Source organism: Athene noctua, chromosome 2, assembly GCF_965140245.1.
Source record: "Athene noctua chromosome 2, bAthNoc1.hap1.1, whole genome shotgun sequence".
In the NCBI taxonomy this organism is placed as follows: Eukaryota; Metazoa; Chordata; class Aves; order Strigiformes; family Strigidae; genus Athene; species Athene noctua.
Window position 1 is genome coordinate 168,904,560 of NC_134038.1, and position 19,525 is coordinate 168,924,084.

The 19,525-nt window shown below is 47.8% G+C and overlaps 1 protein-coding gene across 1 annotated transcript in view; it reads left to right on the plus strand.

Moving 5' to 3' along the window:
• The window catches only part of LOC141956727 (hydrocephalus-inducing protein homolog), a 121,431-nt gene that overhangs the window by 38,739 nt on the left and 63,167 nt on the right, over positions 1-19,525 (plus strand). The window contains 3 exon segments of the mRNA XM_074897529.1: positions 2,973-3,172; positions 9,027-9,151; positions 18,180-18,381. Coding sequence (XP_074753630.1) covers positions 2,973-3,172; positions 9,027-9,151; positions 18,180-18,381 — 527 coding nt within the window.

Below are 19,525 nucleotides of genomic sequence, written 5' to 3' on the forward strand. Positions count from 1 at the left end.
GAGGCTTTGGGAAATGGTTCTGCAGAGCCGCCTGCGTTGGGCTGGCAGTGGCTTGCACGCAGAACACCTGTGTGTTAGTTGTGGAAGGCTGACGAGCGCTGCCTTTGAAGAGGCTCTGCCCCTCTGCTGCTCCCTCACCTGCAGGGAGGGTGGATAACCCCGTGAGCTGGGACGCAGGTACAAACCCCTCTGCCAGGGCTGGGCACTCCTGCTGTGGAGCTGGTTTGAATCTGTTCTTCCCCGGGGTAAGTCTGACTTCAGCAAAGTCACTCCTGATTCAAGGGAGTAAAATTGCAGCGAAGCCCTAAATAAAAGGACCACGTGAGTTGTTAGTGGCTGAAATGCCACGTGCCATATAGCGCTTGCTTGAAAAATGAGCAATTTCCTATTGTCTTGTAGTCATTTGGGAATGTGCCACAGGATGGGACTGTCAGAAGGTAAATAAAGAGCTGACATGTCTCTGTTTATTGGCACTCTCCTTAGAAATAAGAAATGCTAATTTTTCTGTGGGTCAGCGTTTCCAGGTAGTTACTCTTGCTGCTTCTGTCGTACACATTTCGGGTTTAGGGCTTCAGCTGCGTTATGGTCTGACAGTCTCTGCCTAATTGGAAAGCATCGTGGAACTGACTGGCAATAGACAGGAATACCTACCTTTGTGTGTGTCCTTTGGCTTATTAGTAGATTATCTTAAAGGAAGAAGGAAGCAAGAAGCATATGAATACATAGCACAGCTTATTCTGTTTTGTCCTCTCGCTCTTTTTGCTGTAGCAATACAATATATTCAAGCAATACACGTTCAGTCTGTAAGGTTTGCCAAATTCACTACTGTTGCTCAGTGGAGACTGAATTAATGCTCGTTAATGTGAATTATGACAGGCTGATGAGTTATTGCATTACTGAAATTAGAATTCAGTCGGGTGCTGTTAGATGTTTGGTAGCGCACTGAAGCTATTCCAAGTATCCTTTTAAGATGACTTTTGAGGGGAGGAAAGGGGCAGAAAATCAAGGCAAATGGCCCTGTGCAAAATGAACCTGGAGCCAAGTGACCGATTTCAAAGCCTGCTGTGAATTGGTGGCTGAGGAAGGCAGGAGAAGGGCCACCCCTTCTCATGGGAAGCTGTCTTCATCCTCCAGTCTCTCCTCTCTTAATGGCCCTTCTTTTCCAGCCTTTATGATATCCTGGTTTCAGCAGGGAGCTTTCCCTGCGGGACTTGCTACGTTACTTTGTGCTACAAGGATCTCTTCTTTGCAGTTGTCTGATGCAATGGGTTCAGTGAGGTATTTAGGGTTGGTTTCACAGCAAAACCGCCCCCTGCGTTTGCTGGTGTGCTGGGCAGTGAAGGTTGCTGTCACTGTGACAGTAATTAATGTTAACCTGAGCTTGCAAAGAGCCTGAACTGACACCTCTGAGACACAAGCAGTTCTTTAATTTCATTGGGTGAAATTCAAATGCCAGTGGTGATACTTCGCAGGCCAGAGCTTATAACTTATTGCTTCTCGAAGGTGAATAGGAGAAGAGGAACCATTGTACAGTGACAGGTGTTTTCCTTGAAACTGGGAGAGGAGTTGTATGAAGGATGAAGTTGTATTTTCATGAAAATCTGTAGACTGAAGCTGGTGGGTCTAAAAAGAAACTTTAAAGTGTGGAAGCGATGCAGCCCCTCTCTCACCCAGGCATGTTTGTTTAGAAACCTGGGTTGAAACCGTCTAAGGGTTTGCAGTTGCAAAGTAAAACAAGGCTGTGAATTGGTTCCAGCTGTACCCGTAGACTGTAAGTAAATGCCTAGCAGAGCTGGTAAGGCAGGGCAGTGCTGCAGTGGAGATCTGCAGCCCCCATCTCCTCCCACGGGAGGGTTATTCAGCTTGCAGATGCTCACAGGACTGTGGGTTCACAGCAGCCTGCACAGCCAGCTTCTGCCTGGCACCCCTCTTCCCTTGGCTTTCCCCCGGTTTGGCCTGAGGCTTTGTTCAGCTTGGTGCAAGGTCCCATTCTGGTGGGTCACGGAGCGTGGCTGAAGGTCAGGGCACTCTGAAGAGCTGAGTCCAGCCTTGTACGGGATGCAGCGTCCCAGGGCGTCCCTGGAGAGGGGGCTCGGCACGCAACGTGCCTGTGCATGAATGGCGAGAGGCAGTTTGCTCTCTCAAGGTCATGGTTGTCTCTGAGGCCAAATCCTTGTTGCTTTAGCCTTGCCTTCATGTACCTGAGATTAGGCACAGGAAGAACTCTTTAAGTCTAGTGTAGAGCTGGAATAGGCTGCTGAGGGCAGGGGTGGAATTGTTAGTGCTTTTAAGTACTTGTCAGGCATCTTGCAGGAGTAGATTGGGTGTAGAGCTGAGCCAGTTCTGCGGTTGGGAGATGGATCAGCTAGCTTTTTAAGGGTGTGTGACCCCAGCCTTGTCCCTATATTGCTCTGGGAAAGGGTAGGAATTACACACTTACCCTAAACTCACCTGACATTAAAACAATTCCCATGTCCAGCTTGTTAAATATTTCACCAAAGACTGAGTGTTGGTCGTGCACGTGGCAAAGTCCTTTTGAAAAGGCACCTGAGCATCCCCTCCCTGGCCAGCATCAGTGAGGTCACTGTGTTGCTGGGATTGGAGTTAGTACTGTGGCACAGTGAGTGCTTAGTGGAGCCTTTGATCATCTGCGGTGGGGATGATCACGGGTTCTTGTTACTGCTGTAATCCCTTCCATGAAATTGCTCTATGTTGGTGCCTCACATGAATCAAAGTATCAGAAAATTTCGTCAGGTTCTGCCAGCTTGCTGTGAAAGCAGGTGAATCAATGGGATTGTTTCTTCTTTGCAAGTTAGCAGCCTTGTTCACACTACAGGAATGAAAGGTCCCTAAGGTAAAAAGCCCTTTGACGTTACTGGATGCTACTGTTAGAGTCATAGAAACCAGCAGTTTTTCTTCTGCCATGGGATGGTACAAAATGCACTGTGCTGAGATTGTTTCTTTCCCTGCAGGATTATTTCCACCAGCTCACCTGCATCACAGAAAGGGAAAAGTTTATTGTGCCAATCCGAGCTGTAGGTGCCCGAGCTATCCTGGACTTCCCTGACCAGCTGAACTTCTCCGTCTGTCCAGTCAAGTACAGCTCCCAGAAAACTCTGCTGGTTCGCAACGTGGGTAACCGGGAGGCTCGCTACCGCATCAGCACTGAGAGGTAAAGGAGCTCATCTTCTTTGTGCAAAACACTGTTGCATGATAACACGGTTGGTAACAACAAGGAACCAGAGCATCTGAGCTGCTGTATTGCGGCTGTAGCTGCAAACGGGCAGGACATGTGGGTTTTGCTGTTGCTTGTAGTGTTTTAAGTAGGATGGAACCTGTGATAAAACTCTGCGTGCTGCAGCGAGGTTTTGTACTGCAGTGGTGTCTCCAACAGAGCATCTCGCAAGACCGATTCCATTAGACTGAAAGAGCACATGACAGAAGGCAACCTGGCTGCCCTTGGGCTGTGTAAGGTGCTGCGTGGCAGGCAACAGCTCGAGGAGCTCGGTTCCTGTAGACCAAACACAGTGTTAAGAGATGGGCAAGCTGTGAGCTGGTGAGAGAGACATTTACGAATTTACCAGCAGCTGTGTCTTTATATGCAAGTGCCATTAGAAATCGTAGATCAAAGCAATTGGTATTGAGGCCCTGACAAAGGCCAGGAACTTTGTTTTCCAGTGGGTTTGGTCTGGTCCGTGAGACCAAATATTAAGTAGAATGAGCTTTTGGGTGGAGATGAGCAGACACTGGCTTAAAAACTGCACCACAGCCCCAAAGCAGCATGCTAATGAGGGCACAGGCAAAAGATGCAGCAAGTGTCTGGTGCATGGGTTGGGGGCCTTTTCTTCTAGAGCTTTATCCCTCCCAGATTTCCTGGAGAGTGCTCCAATCTGTAAGTATCCAGCTTGCAACCTCCTGATCCCGAGTGCCTTCTGAAGTGGTTCCATACCAGTGTCGGCCAAAGACAGCCATGCTCTGGGAGGCTGTGAGCATGTGGTGTTCCGGTGGTCCCGAATCAAATGCCTGACATGAGTTGTGTTGTGGACAGCCTGTCCTGCTCCTTCTGGTCTCAGAAGACAGTCACTGGTTTCCCAGTTGGCTGAATGGGAGAGGGTGATGCAGCTGCAGGGAAACTGGTTCAGTTGGCTGGTAATTCGTGGTGAGTTGCTTGGTTCCGGAGGTCTTGGTGTAGGAGCTGAGGTCAAGAATGCAGCAAAGACCAGCGGTCTGACTTGGTGCACCTGAGCTGCTTCAACTTCTTCTCCAGGAAAACAGGGCTCAAAAGGCCAGTCTTTACTTTTCTCTTGTGAAACATGAGGGTTCAAGAGGAGCTTCCACCAAACCCTGGCAAGGCTATTTAAGCAGGCTTCTAGGATGCTATTTAAGGAGGCTGCTTCTTTTCCCTGTGGAAACACGTAGGCAGGAACTTGTAAATCACTGCACAGTTTTCCTCTGGGATTTCCAGATCTAGCTGTTGCCACCAAAATAAATACTCAGTAAAATCTCAGTAATCATCTTTTTGCAATGGACTCTCCAACTCTCCTATTGAGTGATACAGCACGTCGAGTCCTCCTTGATACGGATTTTAAGAGTTTCTGAGCTTGAGCAAATATTTCTGCCCAGATTTGCAATAAAGAAATGGGAGGCATTGCAAATGTTTTATTTCAAACTACACACAAAAAAGTTCTGAACAACTGGACTGCATGTGTACAGGGATGGGAAGCTGATATGATTTCCCTTGTCAGCTGAGGGCATCTGCCATCTCTTCCATTTCATGATAAACTTTTGAAAGCTGCTTTGAAATTTCAAACAGATGATTTAAATCTTTGAATATAAGTAGCATTTTATTCTAATTAAGTTGCCCTGACTTTCATTCAGATTTCTTTTTAAATACTCTTAAAAGAGTATTTAAAAATACATGCTTGCATGTGAGAGGAGGAGGAGGAGGATTAGTGGAGTAGAAGGGAGTGAGAGATCTGTCTAAGCTTATAGATCCATCAAGTGACCTCTGTGTCCTTTATTCTCTATCTAAACAATTTAAACTTGTGTTTTCTGGCCTGAGCATATTCAGGCTCTTGCCCATTCACAAGTCAGCTGCAGATGCCACCATTTCCTAGTCCATTGTGCTGCTCCTATCACGTTTCCTCGCAGCTTTTCTCTGGATTTCCTTCTCTGTGGCATCAAGCATAATCTGTCTGCCTTCACCTTCAGTGCATTTTTCAGCCCATCTCCAGTCCTAACCTTTCCCCTCAGCTCTTGCATCTGGTCACTTCATGATGACTTTCCCTGCCTGTTACTCATTTATCTAAAGGCTTTGATGTTTTCTGTTGTGCATTTCCCTCCAGGGAAGAGCTCTTAAGTGAAGCCATGGGGCCAATTCAGCATCCTTCTGCTGTTCCCGTTTGGAGCTCTCCCTTGCCATGGTTTCTACCAGAAGCATGGCCGCGTATTTGATCACTTTTCATGGAGGGAGAAAACCACCAAAGCACTCCCTGTTATGCAGTCTGGCTTCGTGCCTCTCCTCCCTCTGCATGTCCATACCCAGCTCTTAGCTGCATAGCATGGTAATAAAAAGTAATAATAGTATAAATAGAGAAAGTCTCTTCCTGTTGTCTCATTGTTAAGGCAGGATAACCAGTTTCTGCTTCATGACATTCACAGAGATAAATGTCATTCCAGTACATCCGAGTTGAAAAGGGTGTCTGGAAGCAGATCTCAGTGCAGCACTGCCTTCTCCTGACATTGCTGACGTTGTGCTGTGCCATGCTATGGGGCTAGAGGGGATCAGTCTGAGATAAGATCCATTTAGGAATGTCCCCACCAAGCTCTGAAGGCTCAGGAAATTATCCTGCGAGGCACAGTGCCTCGAGCCCCCTTGTATCCCTCCCTGTAGTACCCATACGCTACATGGAGGCGTGAGACTGGCGAGTTCCCATAGGACGTGCAAAGACCATCCAAGGACATGAAAATTGAGCCTAGGTGCAGTGAAAGAGGGAAATACAGACCTTGCGTGATGCTGACAGGATTTTTTAGCACAGAGATGGAGTCTTGGATGCTTTGACTGTAGCAGACTGGGTTTACTGGAAAAGATATATTGCTTGAGTTTGGTTGTTATACCGTTACTATAAAATAATATATGCCAAGATGAAACTACCAAACTACCTTTTTTTTTTTTTTTTTTTTTTTCCCCTGCAATAGATCTTAGTAGACAGAAGAGGCAATTCAATCACCAGTAATTTTACTGTCTTCCTTGGGTTTGGAGGTAGCTTGTAATGAAATCTATTTTCCCAAACTCAAATGATTTTATAAGGCCCCAGTAGACCAAAGAAAGGTTGGCTGCAGGAGATAAACATGCCACGGCACTTGAAGTATATTGCGGCCTCCTTGCACACTGCGTGTGCCAAAGGTGTGGTTCAGGAGAACAGGCAGCATGGTAGTTTGAGAGCCTGGGCCACAGAACTGCCAGCTTTATTCACTTGTCAGTCGTATTTCTCAGTTCTGTCAGGAGTATTTGGCCTTTGGTATCATCACGGGATGCCCAGCTGTCAAGATGGGGAGCTGTTGCCTGGTGAAAGTAAGCAAGATGTAAATGCCAAAACATATCATGATGAAATTGCTTACGAATCTAGTGTTGCTTTCTTTCTGAAGGGCAATAACAGGCAAGATCTCGGCAAGTACTGATGGGCAGGTCTCTCCTAAGTTGGTGTGGCTAGATGTGTTTATACAAGCTGCATAAGGGACTGCAAGGTGCCATTGGGAGATCTGGACATGTGAAAGTCTAGATGTCGTACAACAAAGCAAACCTACAAATGGACATAGTTACAAAGCATGTCAGAAGAAAACGAGCTATTAAAAAGCCTCCAAACCTTACCTTTTCTGTCTTTCAGGAGCAGTAGTGATTCATTAAAAGGGTAGATCTAACAGGATGCAAATTATCCCAAAGAACAGCTCACATTTAATGGGTAAAAAGCCAGTGTCTATCCCGCTAGTGCCATCTCTCAGCAGTGGTTTTCATTTGGCTGTGACAGTGTGTCAGGGATGTCTCCTTAGCATCTCGTCTGTAGGCTGCAGACAACAGCTTAGTGATGGTGACTGAAATTCAGGGGAGTTAAGTTAAGTTAAACCATGGAGCTTGCATCTTTGGGTCTTGGAGAACCAGGTCCATGTGAGGGGTAATGAGCTCCCACTACAGCAGGAAGAGTTGTCTCATGGGTACGGCGTGGGGTAGGATGTAGGACAGGCAGTATCTGATTTGTGCTCCATTTCTCAGCCCTGAGAACTGAGTCCTGAACTTGGCTGGATCCTCCTTTCACAATTTGAAAAGATGAAGGTATCTTCGGGAGGGTTATTCCCATCCATCTGAGGGCAGGAGTATGTAGACATGGGGAAGGAGCAGGAAGGTGATAGGATGGGAGGTAGTGCTGAAGTGTTGCCCAGGATCCCCCTTAACTGGCAGCTTTTCTGTTCTGGCAACATTTCTGAAAGAAAAAGAAACAAAAAACAAAACCAAAGGAACTCCAAAATCTCTGCCTTTCCCACACCAGGCAATGATCCCACCCAAGCCCTGGCAGAGACCTGCAGCAGTCCTGTCAGTGACCATCAGTGCAGGTGCAGGACCCTGTAGAACAGCCCGGTTCTGAGGCTGGTGGTGCCTTGTCTTTCCTCCTCTCTCCAGAGTCTCAGGCCCAGCACACAAACATTGCAGGCCCCGTGCTTCGGTGGCAATGCTCCCGTGGTTGTAATGGGAGCAGGTCAGGCCCCTAATTGCAGTGACATCTCCTTAATGAGCAGAAACTCCAGCAATTTCATCAGCTGTCACTACTTACATGAACAAAGTTCAGCTTGCGCATGGCTCCAGTTGTTCTCAGTATTTTTGTGTGTGTTGCATTCTCTAATCATGGTAAAACTCTCCAGAGCGTGTTTTTAACGTGACAAATTGACCACCAGCAAAGCACTAAAAGCAATAACTTTTTGTTTTCTAAGTGGGGCTGTAGAAGAGCCATGAAGCCCAGCTGCAGAAGCATGTTACACCTGGCTTGTCCCTTTGCATTAAAGCACTGAGTTTTGTGTCTGTCAGCCAAGAGCCGTTTATCTGGTGACAAATCATAATTGCTCATATTAAATCCAAAGTACCCCAACACATTTTCATAATTCTTTCCAATGCATTGCACAGAACTTGCCTGGTGGGCCAAGCAAACAGTTACCGAGCTTGGATGACAACCCCGAGTCCCAGACTGCAGTGCTTGTGAATACACAGAAAAACCCCTGTTAAACCCGCCTTGATGTGCTCCTGGTAATGGCACTTCATGTAGCCGGGGGTTTAACGGTTCAGGCTGTACAAGGGATCCTCCTGCCGTGTCTTGTTTCCACGTCCTTGTATCGCTCTAATCCGTGTTTGCACTTATTCAGCCTTTTCTGATTGTTCCTTTTCTTAGAGCAGCTTTCACTGTAATGCTGACGAAATGCACCCTTTCTTAGGCTAAACTAGGATGTTTTCAAGGTAAAAAAATGAATTCTGCAAATTAAATCATATTTATTCTCTGGTCTTCAGAAAGACACTTATTCTCCCTCCTGTCTGATTGCTAGGCTGCAGTCTCACTGGGACAGGTAGTGCCCTGACATTTGCATCTCCTGAGGTGGAGTTTATAGGTGGCAGGAAAAGAGAGATTCCTGCGGAAGTCAGTGTCAGGTTGTGCAGGCAGATCGCTCTCACCCTCTCTGTGCTCCTCAGAACCCATCCTCTGGCTGTGCTGCCAGCAGTCGGACTCCTGAGCCTCCCTGCAGAGATGGGGATGCAGAGTATGGGGGAGGTGAGGTCGTTTGACACCACAGGATGTTCGGAGAGCCGGATCTCTTCAGAAGTGAGAGTCTGTAGCGCCATTTCTGATCCTCTGTGTTCTGTTTTTTCTGCTAGCTGTGGTTTGTTTGCTTCCTGCTTGCCCAATGAGCTGGAGTAGGCTGCAAAAGGAGTGTAGTCCCCGGATCGCCCACAATAGCCCTGATGTGTCTCTTTCTCTGCGTTGCAGCCCCTTCTCTGTGGATCCCTCCATCGGGACTCTTGGGATTGGTGATGCCGTGCAAGTGACAGTGGAGTTTCACCCGCTGAAGACCGGGGATCATTCCGGTTCCCTGGTAGTTCACTATGACACAGGTAAGTGCTGGGCACTGCGTGGTGCACGCTCTCTGCATCCTTCAGAACAGAGCCCCTTCTAGGCAGAATAACGTTAAACTTGCTTTGCAAACTACTTCTAAAAGTTTTTCTTTCAAAACCTCTGCACGTCTCAGTGCTTAGAAGGGAGCAGTTAAAGGGCAAAGGCTGAGCCTGTTCTGTGTGTCCTGTGTGGCTGTGTGCTGGTCCATCCCTGCTGTCAGCACGGTGTTCTCCCCCCAGCACGCCCCATGACAGTCATCTACCATCATTGCCCGATGTCGCAGCCACCTTAATTCCCTCTCCAGGTGTACCTCCCCTGTCCTTTACCTCGGGGAAAAAGTGACAAATAGTGTCACTTTAAGAGTAGGTGGGAAAAACTCAAGAAAAGGTGTGATGTTAAAAGGCTTCTGTCTGCCTTGGTTCAGCAGAGGTATCTCGTGATGCTGTTCAAGACACTTCTTCAGTTGCCTGAACGCATTTTGTGTGCATTTTCTCTTGCCTGAAAGAGAGGTTTGTTTTGTCCCTGTTCCTGAACTTCATTCCTGGGAAGTGTCATGTCCTCACCTAGGTGCGACTGCGATGCTTTAGCCCAGCAATGAGCATTTTATTGTCTTGAGTTTGTAGAAGTTCTGTAAATTCTCTTATATCTTCCAAATGCTCTTTGCAGCCTTCTGAGTTATCACAGCTTTGTTTAATATTTTTCAGTCAATGACACATTCACAGAAAATTTATGCTCACTCAGAGAAGCTCATTGGTTTGGGTAACACTTTCTTGACAGAACAACTGACATTTCAGAGAACGACAAAAGGTGCCTCATTTGTATGCGTTTAGGGAACCTATAGGATAAACTTCAGAGGGATAGATCTTTTCCTGGGTTGGATGAGGGCTAACAGGGCGGTGGGGTTTATACCATGTGAAATGGAAAGTGCAATTGAAGAATCCAGGGCCGGGATCTTCACAGCTTGCTTGGAAAACCTGAGCCTTGTTCTTAACACCTGATCCCTCCATGGGTAATCTTTGCCAAAGTGATTTTCATGGACAGGCCACAGGGACCAAACTATCTGCTGGCTCTGGGGTGGGCAACCTCCCCGTAACATGGTGCAGCTGCCTGGGAGATGAAGGCAGGATTTGTTCCTGCCTGTCAATACGGCGCTGCAGTTATTTTTTAATAAACCACAGACTGAGAAGGAGAGCAAGGAATAATTAAGGGATTATTTCTCACACTTTGCAGCATACAAAGAAGTAAAAGGCTGCTGAGATTAATTGCTGAAGTGAAACCAAAGCATTTAATCAATCGGTCTTAAAAGCCGCTTGTTTTAGGCGTAGTGCAGAGCACCAGACCGTGTTACCCAGCCTGGCGGGGAGAGCCCTGGCTGCTTTGTCCTGCGCTGTCAGACTCCCTGCGACTCGCATACAAAAAGCAGCTGGGCTGCTCTTTCAGAGCTGCCAACAGACTGTTTCTTATGAAGCAGAGGCACTAAGAGCAAAATATCAGTGTAGAGTGTTGGGAGGCGTTTTCCTTGCCTTACTGTGTGTCTGTATGGACTTGCTCACAAGTGGCAGTAGTTCTCAGTGAATCCCACTGGTTTTAGTGTGACTGATGCAGGATCAGGTGCGTGTTGCCTGGCTTTAATTTTAATTCAAATCTGTCCCTAGCATTGCTTAAGGAGACACGAAGCTCTTCCCTTTGCCTGCTATTTGGCTGATTAGAATTGTGCCTCCTTTACACTGTCCTGGTTAGGAGTGCAGGTGCTGTCCCCTGGACAGGCTGTCCGCGTGGTGGTAATTGTGTTGCTACAAACTTTACAGGTGACTGTGAAGAAAATGTCTTTGCTGCTAAGAGCATAATGATTTACAGTGAAAATTTGATCTTCACTGCTTTACATGTCCCAACTCCTCCATTTCCCCCATGTACATGGGTCTGGGTGTGAAAAAGCCCAGCTCATACTCCATCTGGGAACGTAAACGTGTTGGGATGCTGAATCCTTTTCCTTGGCTGAGCAGGCCTACTTCGGTAACGAGGCCACCCATGCAGGGGCTTGGCGCTGTGTTAGTGGTCACTGTACACATGCAGGACACTCACGAAATCCCAGCCCTGGCTGTTTATTGCTGTTTGAGGCTGAACAAGTAATGGTAGCGTGGACGTGCCGGCACCTCTGAACATCTCAGCTACCACGAGGATAAAGCATCTGAGAAAACACTGCCTTGTTGTGATAGTCATCTGTGGTTTGGCTTTGGAGAAAGCAACCACCTTTGCAGAGCTCTGTTCTCTTTCCTCTAAGAACCCCCTTTCGACCAAGGGTCTTGTCATCTGTCTTGCAAGGCTGGCATTGCAGTCACTGAGTTCTAGGAACTCGTTTGAAAATGAAATGAAAATCCTATTGATTTAGTCTGTAGACCAAGTCTTTTCCTTCCTCTTTTTTCTCCTTTGTAAATTCACTGATGCATGTGGACAGGCAGCAGGGTTTAACTGAGGTTTAGCCCTTGTTGTGCTGCATTTTCTGTTCCTGAGATCACTCAGACAAGTTGCTGAGTGTTCTCAATTTGAACTGACTGCAGCCGGAATGGAGGAGGCTCAGTACTTGCCTGAGCAAACTCCCTACCTCGGTACATCCTTGACTCGTCCCTGTATTGTGCAGGATACCAGGGTGGGAATACTAAAACCAGTTTCTGGCTTTAATCTTAGTCTTGTGCCAGTGTTTACAGGGGCTCTGGTGCTTCTGTGAGTAGCGTTAAGCTACTGTTGAGCTAAATTCATGGCAACAGACCGTGAGCTTCTGACGCCCACCGCTGTGTGCCACTGCCACTCCAGTCTGCAGCTGTTCATCTTCATGCACTTCTCCGTTCCTTCCACACCAGGAAGATTTACGGTAGCTGCTTAGAGGTGCTAAGAGGTGGGGAAATCTTCCGCTTCCTAAGCAACAGCCCCTTTTGAATCCAAAGCTTCCCTGTAGTGCTCTAACTGCTGTAATTCTTTTTTATTTTGTGTTTAGTGCTGGCAGATGGTTAGAAACTGACATTATTCTGTGAGTTTTTAAAGAAGATCTTGTTTCCCATGTTAGATCCTAAGGTGTAAGCCAGACTGATGCTGTACAAGAGGCTTCTCTAGATTTTCCTTGGGCTATGAGGCATTAAAAAACTTTGCAAGGGGATTTTTCTTTCCGCCTGTCGTAGGTGGTGAGTGCATGTTGTGCTTTTTTTTCCTTCTCTTGTGAGAATTCCCAGCAGTATGGCTGGTTTCTGTCAGACTTTTATGTTCTCGTACATCTGCTTCAAAGTGAGTGGAGGGAGTCGTATATTGTAGGCAAAAAAGGTGTAAATAGGAGTTTGTGCAATTATATGTTGACTTTGCATCCTAACAGTAGCAGCACTGCAACAGACCGAGGGTTGGTAACTATACAGCCGATTGGTTATATGCTCTTATAGTTCAAATCACTTAGATTGATGGGTGAGTCTAGTTGGTCTCCAGAGTGTTTGTCTCTATCAAAACAGGTAATAGGTAACAACTGTTTCCTGTCTTTGTTTCCCCTTTCCTAGAGCTGCTTGTAATAATGAATTTTTCTCATGCTGTTTTTGGTAAGGTTGTTCTGCTCCTTGCAGAGTATGGCCCCTCTCCAGGGCCTTGTGTTTCAGGAGAGCTGATTTGTCACTTTGAGGGTAGATGAAGGGGAATGAAGTTTGTGCTTCATTTGCTTGAGGTTTCTTTGCACAGCTTTGTAGCTCCACAACTACATAACACCCCTCTGAAGAAAACCCCTGCTCCAGCAACCCATGGAGCTGACTGCGTGAGCACAGACTGGGATGTATGTACTAGGAGGGTGGCTTGGAAGTTAGAAATCTCCTTCTGGCTGTTTTGTTCATCCTCAGGCATGCACAGAAACAGACATCTGCGTGACGCTGCATACCCCATTTTTAGCACGTGAAAGATTTCTGGAAGAATGTGGTTTTCATCTCTCTGCAGGTCATCCTTGACCACAGCTTGTCTACTCTTATCATCAGTGGAAATCACTGACGTGTTCTAAGTGTCATTACCGGTGGAGGTGTTTCAGGACAGAACTGAACATTCATTAGCCTCCTTTCCTTGTGGATCGATCAGCATCTGCTGAGAAGCAGAAGCACAGCTTGAAGGGTGACTGATTTATTAGGTGGTCTATTGAGCATGTCTTTGCCAGGCAATCAGAATGAAAGTTCCTGCACCATTTTCCCCATGGCCAAAAGCAATGTTTCAGCCAGTCGGGTACCCCAGCGTGTCGTTACTGTGGTAGCAATAACGATTAAAAATAGCCCGCGGCATCCTGGGTACGCGGCAGTGGTCTTCCATCCTCTGACGGTTTCATCGTCCTTTTCAAAACATTCTGCAAAGCTCCTTCATGCTGGGCAGGACAAAGCCTCCGTGCTGGCTTCTGGATATTCCTGTGCCGGAGTATTTCATCCTGGAACCAGGCAAACAGTTCTTCCTAAGCACGGTGCAGAGGGGTGCTGGGGAATGCGGTGGGTGCTCGGTCACAGAAGGATGCACAGCGGGAGCCTGACTGCAGGGAGATGGCTCAGCGTGCAGGAGAGCTGTCTGAAGAGCCTGCAGCCTGTCCTGTGGAGCACTGCTGCCTGGTCACTGCTTTCCACCTCCCTTTTCATCCCCATCTGTTGTCTTATGGCTCCTTGTAGGGCCTCTGGGGTAGAGACCCTCTGCTTTCACTGTGCTGCGTGGGCTCAGTGGGTGCTTTGCTGAGGCCGGGGCCACGCTGGGGACTCTGGCCGTTACAGCAACAACTGTGGGCACGGTCATGAGGAGGATGCTCTGAGCTTCGTTGTAGCCTGGGAGTGGTTCTTTAGAGACACCTGTGTTGCCAGCAGCAGTTTTTTAGTGGTGAGGTTTATAAAGGAGGTCTGGAGTAAATAACGTGATGGTTTAATGATGTCTGAAGGCAGCTCCTGAACACCGCCTCGGAGAAGCACTTGCAAATGACTGTCGCTGCTCCATGCTTCGCTCTGGGGCTGGAGATACAGGCGTGGGGACAGACAGACGCCTTTCTCAGGCCGGCGGAGACTCGGCGCATCCTGTAGGTGAAGCCATCAGCTTCCCAAGAGCGAAACAGCTCAGAGGAACGCTCCTGACTCTGATCTGGTGGTAGCTCTGTGGGAGACGCAGCAAAAGGCACATGGTGGGGCGGCTGGATCAGGCTGTAGGTGACTTCTCCAGCTTTCCAGAGATCGCTCGGCCTGGTGAGGTGACTCGCTTCTCCGGCGGTGAAGTGGTAACGGAGACCTCTACACACTGCTTGAAAAACAAGAATATGCCGGCAGTGGAGGCAGCTGGGTATGATAGCAGGAGCAAAAGAATTACTTCTCATAGGTCGATATGGGGGTACAGTCACATCCTTTTGAGTGAAGAGCTCTCCTTTCATTGCTTGCTTGTATTTTCAGTGAAAAAGCAGCAGCAGGAAGGCACTGTCTTCTGACAGACTGGGCAAATGAAATTACACTTGCTTTCCATGCTACCTAAATATTCCAAATGTGACTGTCATTCACTCCTAAAAGATTTTCAATCCAAATTCAGAGAGAGAATCTCAGAGAGAAACCCAGGGATAGAGGAAGAATATGTCGTGGCGAAGACAAAATGCATCAGGGTGCTGTTTTGTTTCTCTTCAGTCTAATCGACCTGGCTACCAGCTTCCCAATGTTTAGAGCAGTAATCAATGAAGGAAAGTACCAGCTCTTGGACACTAGGAACGTGTTCTTCATCAAACCTGAAATTTGTTTTGAAATCTTGTTCAAGGGCTTGCTCATCTATCCTTTCTGTTCAAGATCAGTTTGTACTGCTCTGAAAATTACTCCCTCTTGTACCAGGATGCTTGTGTAGTATTAGAAGAATTCAGAAAGATGCTTTAGCTCTTCTGTAAATTCTCTCTTTGTCTGTTTTCCTGCACAACAGGAGTCCCACAGATTTCTCACTTCAAGATAGTGAAAAGTTATCGTGGTGTGCTGATACCTGTGTCTGTAGCCATGTGGATGGATGCTGGGATAAAACACAGAGGTGTTTCTGCTGTGTCAAAGAGCACCACTCAGGAGTGCACAACCCGAAGCATCTGTTTTGCTGCTCTGTAAAAAGTCTAGCGTTTAATTTCAAGTTCAGGCATTGCTTTGTTCAGGTTGCAGAGTGAAAGCTGTGTCCTGCCACCTGTAGGAAATGTATCAAAAGCATGTAAGAATGAGAGAGTTGACAGTCTGCAATAAGATCACGTTGTGTAAATAATGATAGGGCAGACACATCTAGATTCAGTAGATGCGCTTTCATGGCAGCCAAGCATCCCAAACCACACGCCATGGACACTGCCCTGCCAAGTGAAATGCCTAGTGCTATGTCGCTGTTACAGTACAGAGGGGTTTATTGAAAAACAGCCAAGAGTCTTAAATGAAACGTCATATCTGATTTGACACCCAAGACATGAAGCCTGCAGCCGCCCGTGGCCGACCCTGGCCGGTCCGCTCTCCGTGTCAGCTCATGGGCCTGGCAGACAGATCCGTGGCTTCCTCCTGACTCGCTGGCAGCTGTGCGCACTCTCCTGGACCCGGCGATTTGTGGGTGTCTGTATTCAGCACGATGCCAAATGCTCTCGGTGGTAGAAGGTGCTCCGGCAAACCCTCCAGCCTTCAGAAGAGTCCTCGGTGCCTGCAGCCAGGAGCGCAAGGGTGACTGCATCCCCAGCAACTCCCCGCGAGAGCAGCAGTAGGGGATGTTTAGCAAATTGTGTAGAAACAGGCGGTGCACATGCTTTCTCCCTCGCGGGCTCCGGAGTTAGCATTTTTCTGTGCTGGAGGCTTTATTCTCATCTCTGTTGAATAGCTTCTGATGCCTTTATCTTCTAAGAATTTGTCCGGTTTCTCCCTGGATTTGCAGCTGTTAGCCTCTACAGCCTCCTGTGGCAGTGTGTTCCAAAGGAAGGAATACTCCCTGGAAAAGGACTGCCACTTTTGTGTAATTTCTGTCTAATAACATTATTTCAGGCCCTCAGGTTCCTGTTTTATGACAAATAGGGACAATTTTTTCCTTATTCACATTTCCCAGGCCATCCATGCTTTTACAAACCTCTCCCATCTATTGCCCATATGATTTCTAGGATGAGGAGTCGTAGTCAATCTTCTTATAAAAGCTGCTTCATACTTTAAATTGTTCTTTCTGTCCTTCTCTATTTAGCTTGAGATGCTTCAGCTTGTTTTTTTGAGATCAGAACTATACCCAGTATTTCGAGACGCACGTGGCCATGGGTTTAGGCAGGGAGACGATGATAATTTTCATGGTGTTTATTTTGCAGTAGTTTGTCATCTTGATCGTTGTAGAGCGCTGGCTCGTGTTTCCATAAACCCAAGCTCGAGGCACTGTGCATGTCTCCCATTTCTTGGCTCCTGGCTCCTTTGCTTGCCAATATATGCCAAGGATTCAGTGGAGGGAGAGGCAGTGCTCATAAAGCATACCCGCCTCTGTAACTCTCCTGAACATCAGTCATTTCTGTATGCCAAGTTGTCCATTATAGAAAGCAGATTGTCAAGTCACTGTAAACATTGCTGCTGTCCTTGCAGCATAACTCTCATCTCTGACCACAAATCCCTACCACTCCATACTCCCTTAAGAGCGGAGAAATTGAGGCTATACAGGCATGAAGGCTGGGTTCTCTGTGTGTGGAGATGAGTGAATGACTCTGGAGAACTAGTGTTTTAAGGGTGAGTCAATCCCCAGTGCCCCCCCAAAAGAGGGGGCTCCTTTTTTTTTTTTTTTTTTTCCCCTGGAATGAATGTGATTCTGCTGTGTTGTGTCTGGCTTAGGATTTCAGGAGTGCACCCAGCACACATCCAGCGCTCTCCCTGTGTTGTTGCACGGTACCGCTTTAAAGGCAGGTCCATTGGCTGGCTGCCTTGCTGTGACCTGTGCAGAGAGGAGGAGGCTCTGCCTTTGCAGAGGGATGCTCTCCAGGCTACGGCCAGGCTGCTGCACTTGTCCGTTGGGGCTGGCTCTGAGGCTTTAAGCGCCACTCCACAGAAATGCCGTTTCTAGAGAGCATGTCTGATGTTGGCTGTTTGAGTCTCACCTGGGAAACACTTGCCTGCAAGAGGAAGAGTGAGCTTGGTACTGAAGTTTGATCTCAGTTGACTGCCAGGAGTTACTTGGCTGGGAAGAAGGAAGGTTTGAAAACTCTGGAAAGGAGGGAGCCTTTGGGAGTCTGTTTGGGAGGGTGACGTGCTGGCAGGTCCTCCAGCAAGGCCCCAGTCGTTGGTCAGTTGATGTGCACAGCCAGGGACACTCTCCTCTTCAGCGGGCTCTGAGGTGGAAAGCAAAGATGCCCTCGCTCTGGTCGTTGAACGGCTTGGGAAGACGCAGCATAGACTTGCAGACTCGGGCATAAGCAGCAGGGTCCCGGCTGAGGAAATGGGCTTGCAGGGCTGTAATGGGCAGGTCAGGGTGGGCCGTGCCCCACCAGTCTCTTCTTGACACGTGTTCACAAACCCACAGCAAGTGAGGGCGCTGCTTCTGCAACACAGTGAAGCTCTCTTCTGTGTCCCATCCTGCCCTGGGCTGTCACTTGTTCCTCTGAACCTCCCTTTCCTGCCTGCGTGCCCCCAGGCATCTTTGGGTGTCAGCAACAAGGGATCAGGAGAGACACAACGCTGGGCAAGCCCTGACTGAGGTGGGACTCCTCGGAGTCACCTGAACGACTTGGATGCAGAATTCTCTATGACTCGAGTGGGATGGCAACCCAAAGGCCACCTGGGCACATCGGAAAAATCTCACTGTAAATACTGTCACCTTGGGGATAGATCTCTACAAATGCACCCAGAAATAAGGTGCTGACGGTGGTGCCATCCTCATTCTGTACATGGGCAACTGTCAGGATGTGATGAGTGTGCTGATCTGTGGAACTGCCAATACAGCTAAAAGCTGTAAGAGTTTATTCTGTTACTGGTGGTTTGCTTTGTTCCTCGTACTTCCATCAGCAAGTGAGATGAGCAAAGACTCCCCTGTGCTTTTTTCCAGGTGAAGATATTCACACAAGCCTCTCTGGGGCAGCTGTAGATGTCAACATCGGTCTGGCCAGGAGCTCCCTGACAGTTGAGAAGACTTACCTCACACTGTCAAACCACAGATCTGTAGTCATTCACAATCGGAGTGAAATCAAGGTTCACTTCCAGTGGAAGGCTTTTTCAACTCAGGAAGAGGAGGATCATCAGAGGCTGAGGTTCGTTTGAAAGATTCATTTCAGTAAGATACACTGCCCAAGGGTAAAACTAACATGTGGCCTCAAGAGGTGTGGTGCATTGAATGGTTTAGGGCAAGTAAACCATCTATGGCATCAGGTTAGGTGTCCCTGGGCTTTAGGGTAATGGAGCTCAGTGCCTCGCATTCCAGCTCCATCCATAGTCCAGCTGAGGATGGTGTTTTGTGGAGGAAAGGTTGATTGCAGTGACTGGATTCCCTCAGAGAGCAAATTTGCATTTTAGGGAGCCCCAAACCACTGATATCCAGAGACCCCTGGGTTATGGGGGGTCCATGAGGCTGAGGAAAGTGTCAGCACTCGTTCCCTGGGACTGCACTGAGTAGCAGCACTTAACATAGCTGCAGGTAGCATAACTGTTGTGATATTCACTGCAGCTTCTTCCACTCCAGCTTTGATAAGGTGGTAGGCTCCTTCTCCAGGAATGTGCAGGGTCAGGTGCTGTGTTGGCCCAGCAAGTTGAGGCCATCCTGCTGTAGGATGTTGAATTGCCTTGCACTGTCCCGGTTTCCAGCACAACGAGGTATTTCTACCCTTCCTCAGAGACTGGGGAGAATTTGGAGGTGAAGGGTTCTGCAGGGAAGGCAGGGCAGCACGGGACAGAGCGCGTTTGGGCTGCAGCAGCCTGTGTCTTCATGGTGCTGAGAGATGGGGCAGGTTCTTCCAAGGGTGTCTGTGGTGAAGCTTTGACATTCCCCTTTCAGGCAGCAGAGACACACTTATAGCCCGGGGGGATGAACTGGAAATGACACTTAAAAGTTTGGGTGATTAAGGGAATCCTTGTGGGACTTTCCAGACTTGCATGGATGTAGGTGTATAGGAGTTAGCTCACAGCTGATCAGGAAAGTGTCTTAAACTGGAGCACTTTTTAAAGGCTTCTGAGCCAATAAAGTTCAACATAATTAGGTCAGAAATGCCTTGAAGGCCAAAACTAGTTTTCCACTGTTCTCTATTTTTAATTACACAGTGTGTGACTTCCATGCAAGCTGAATGTGTTAAAAGAAAACCTCATTGCCTTCTCTGGGCACTTGCCTAGACCCTTCCTTTACCGCTCTCTCCTCACCTGCCTGTCTCAGATTGGACCCTGAGTGATCCTCTTTCCCCTCAG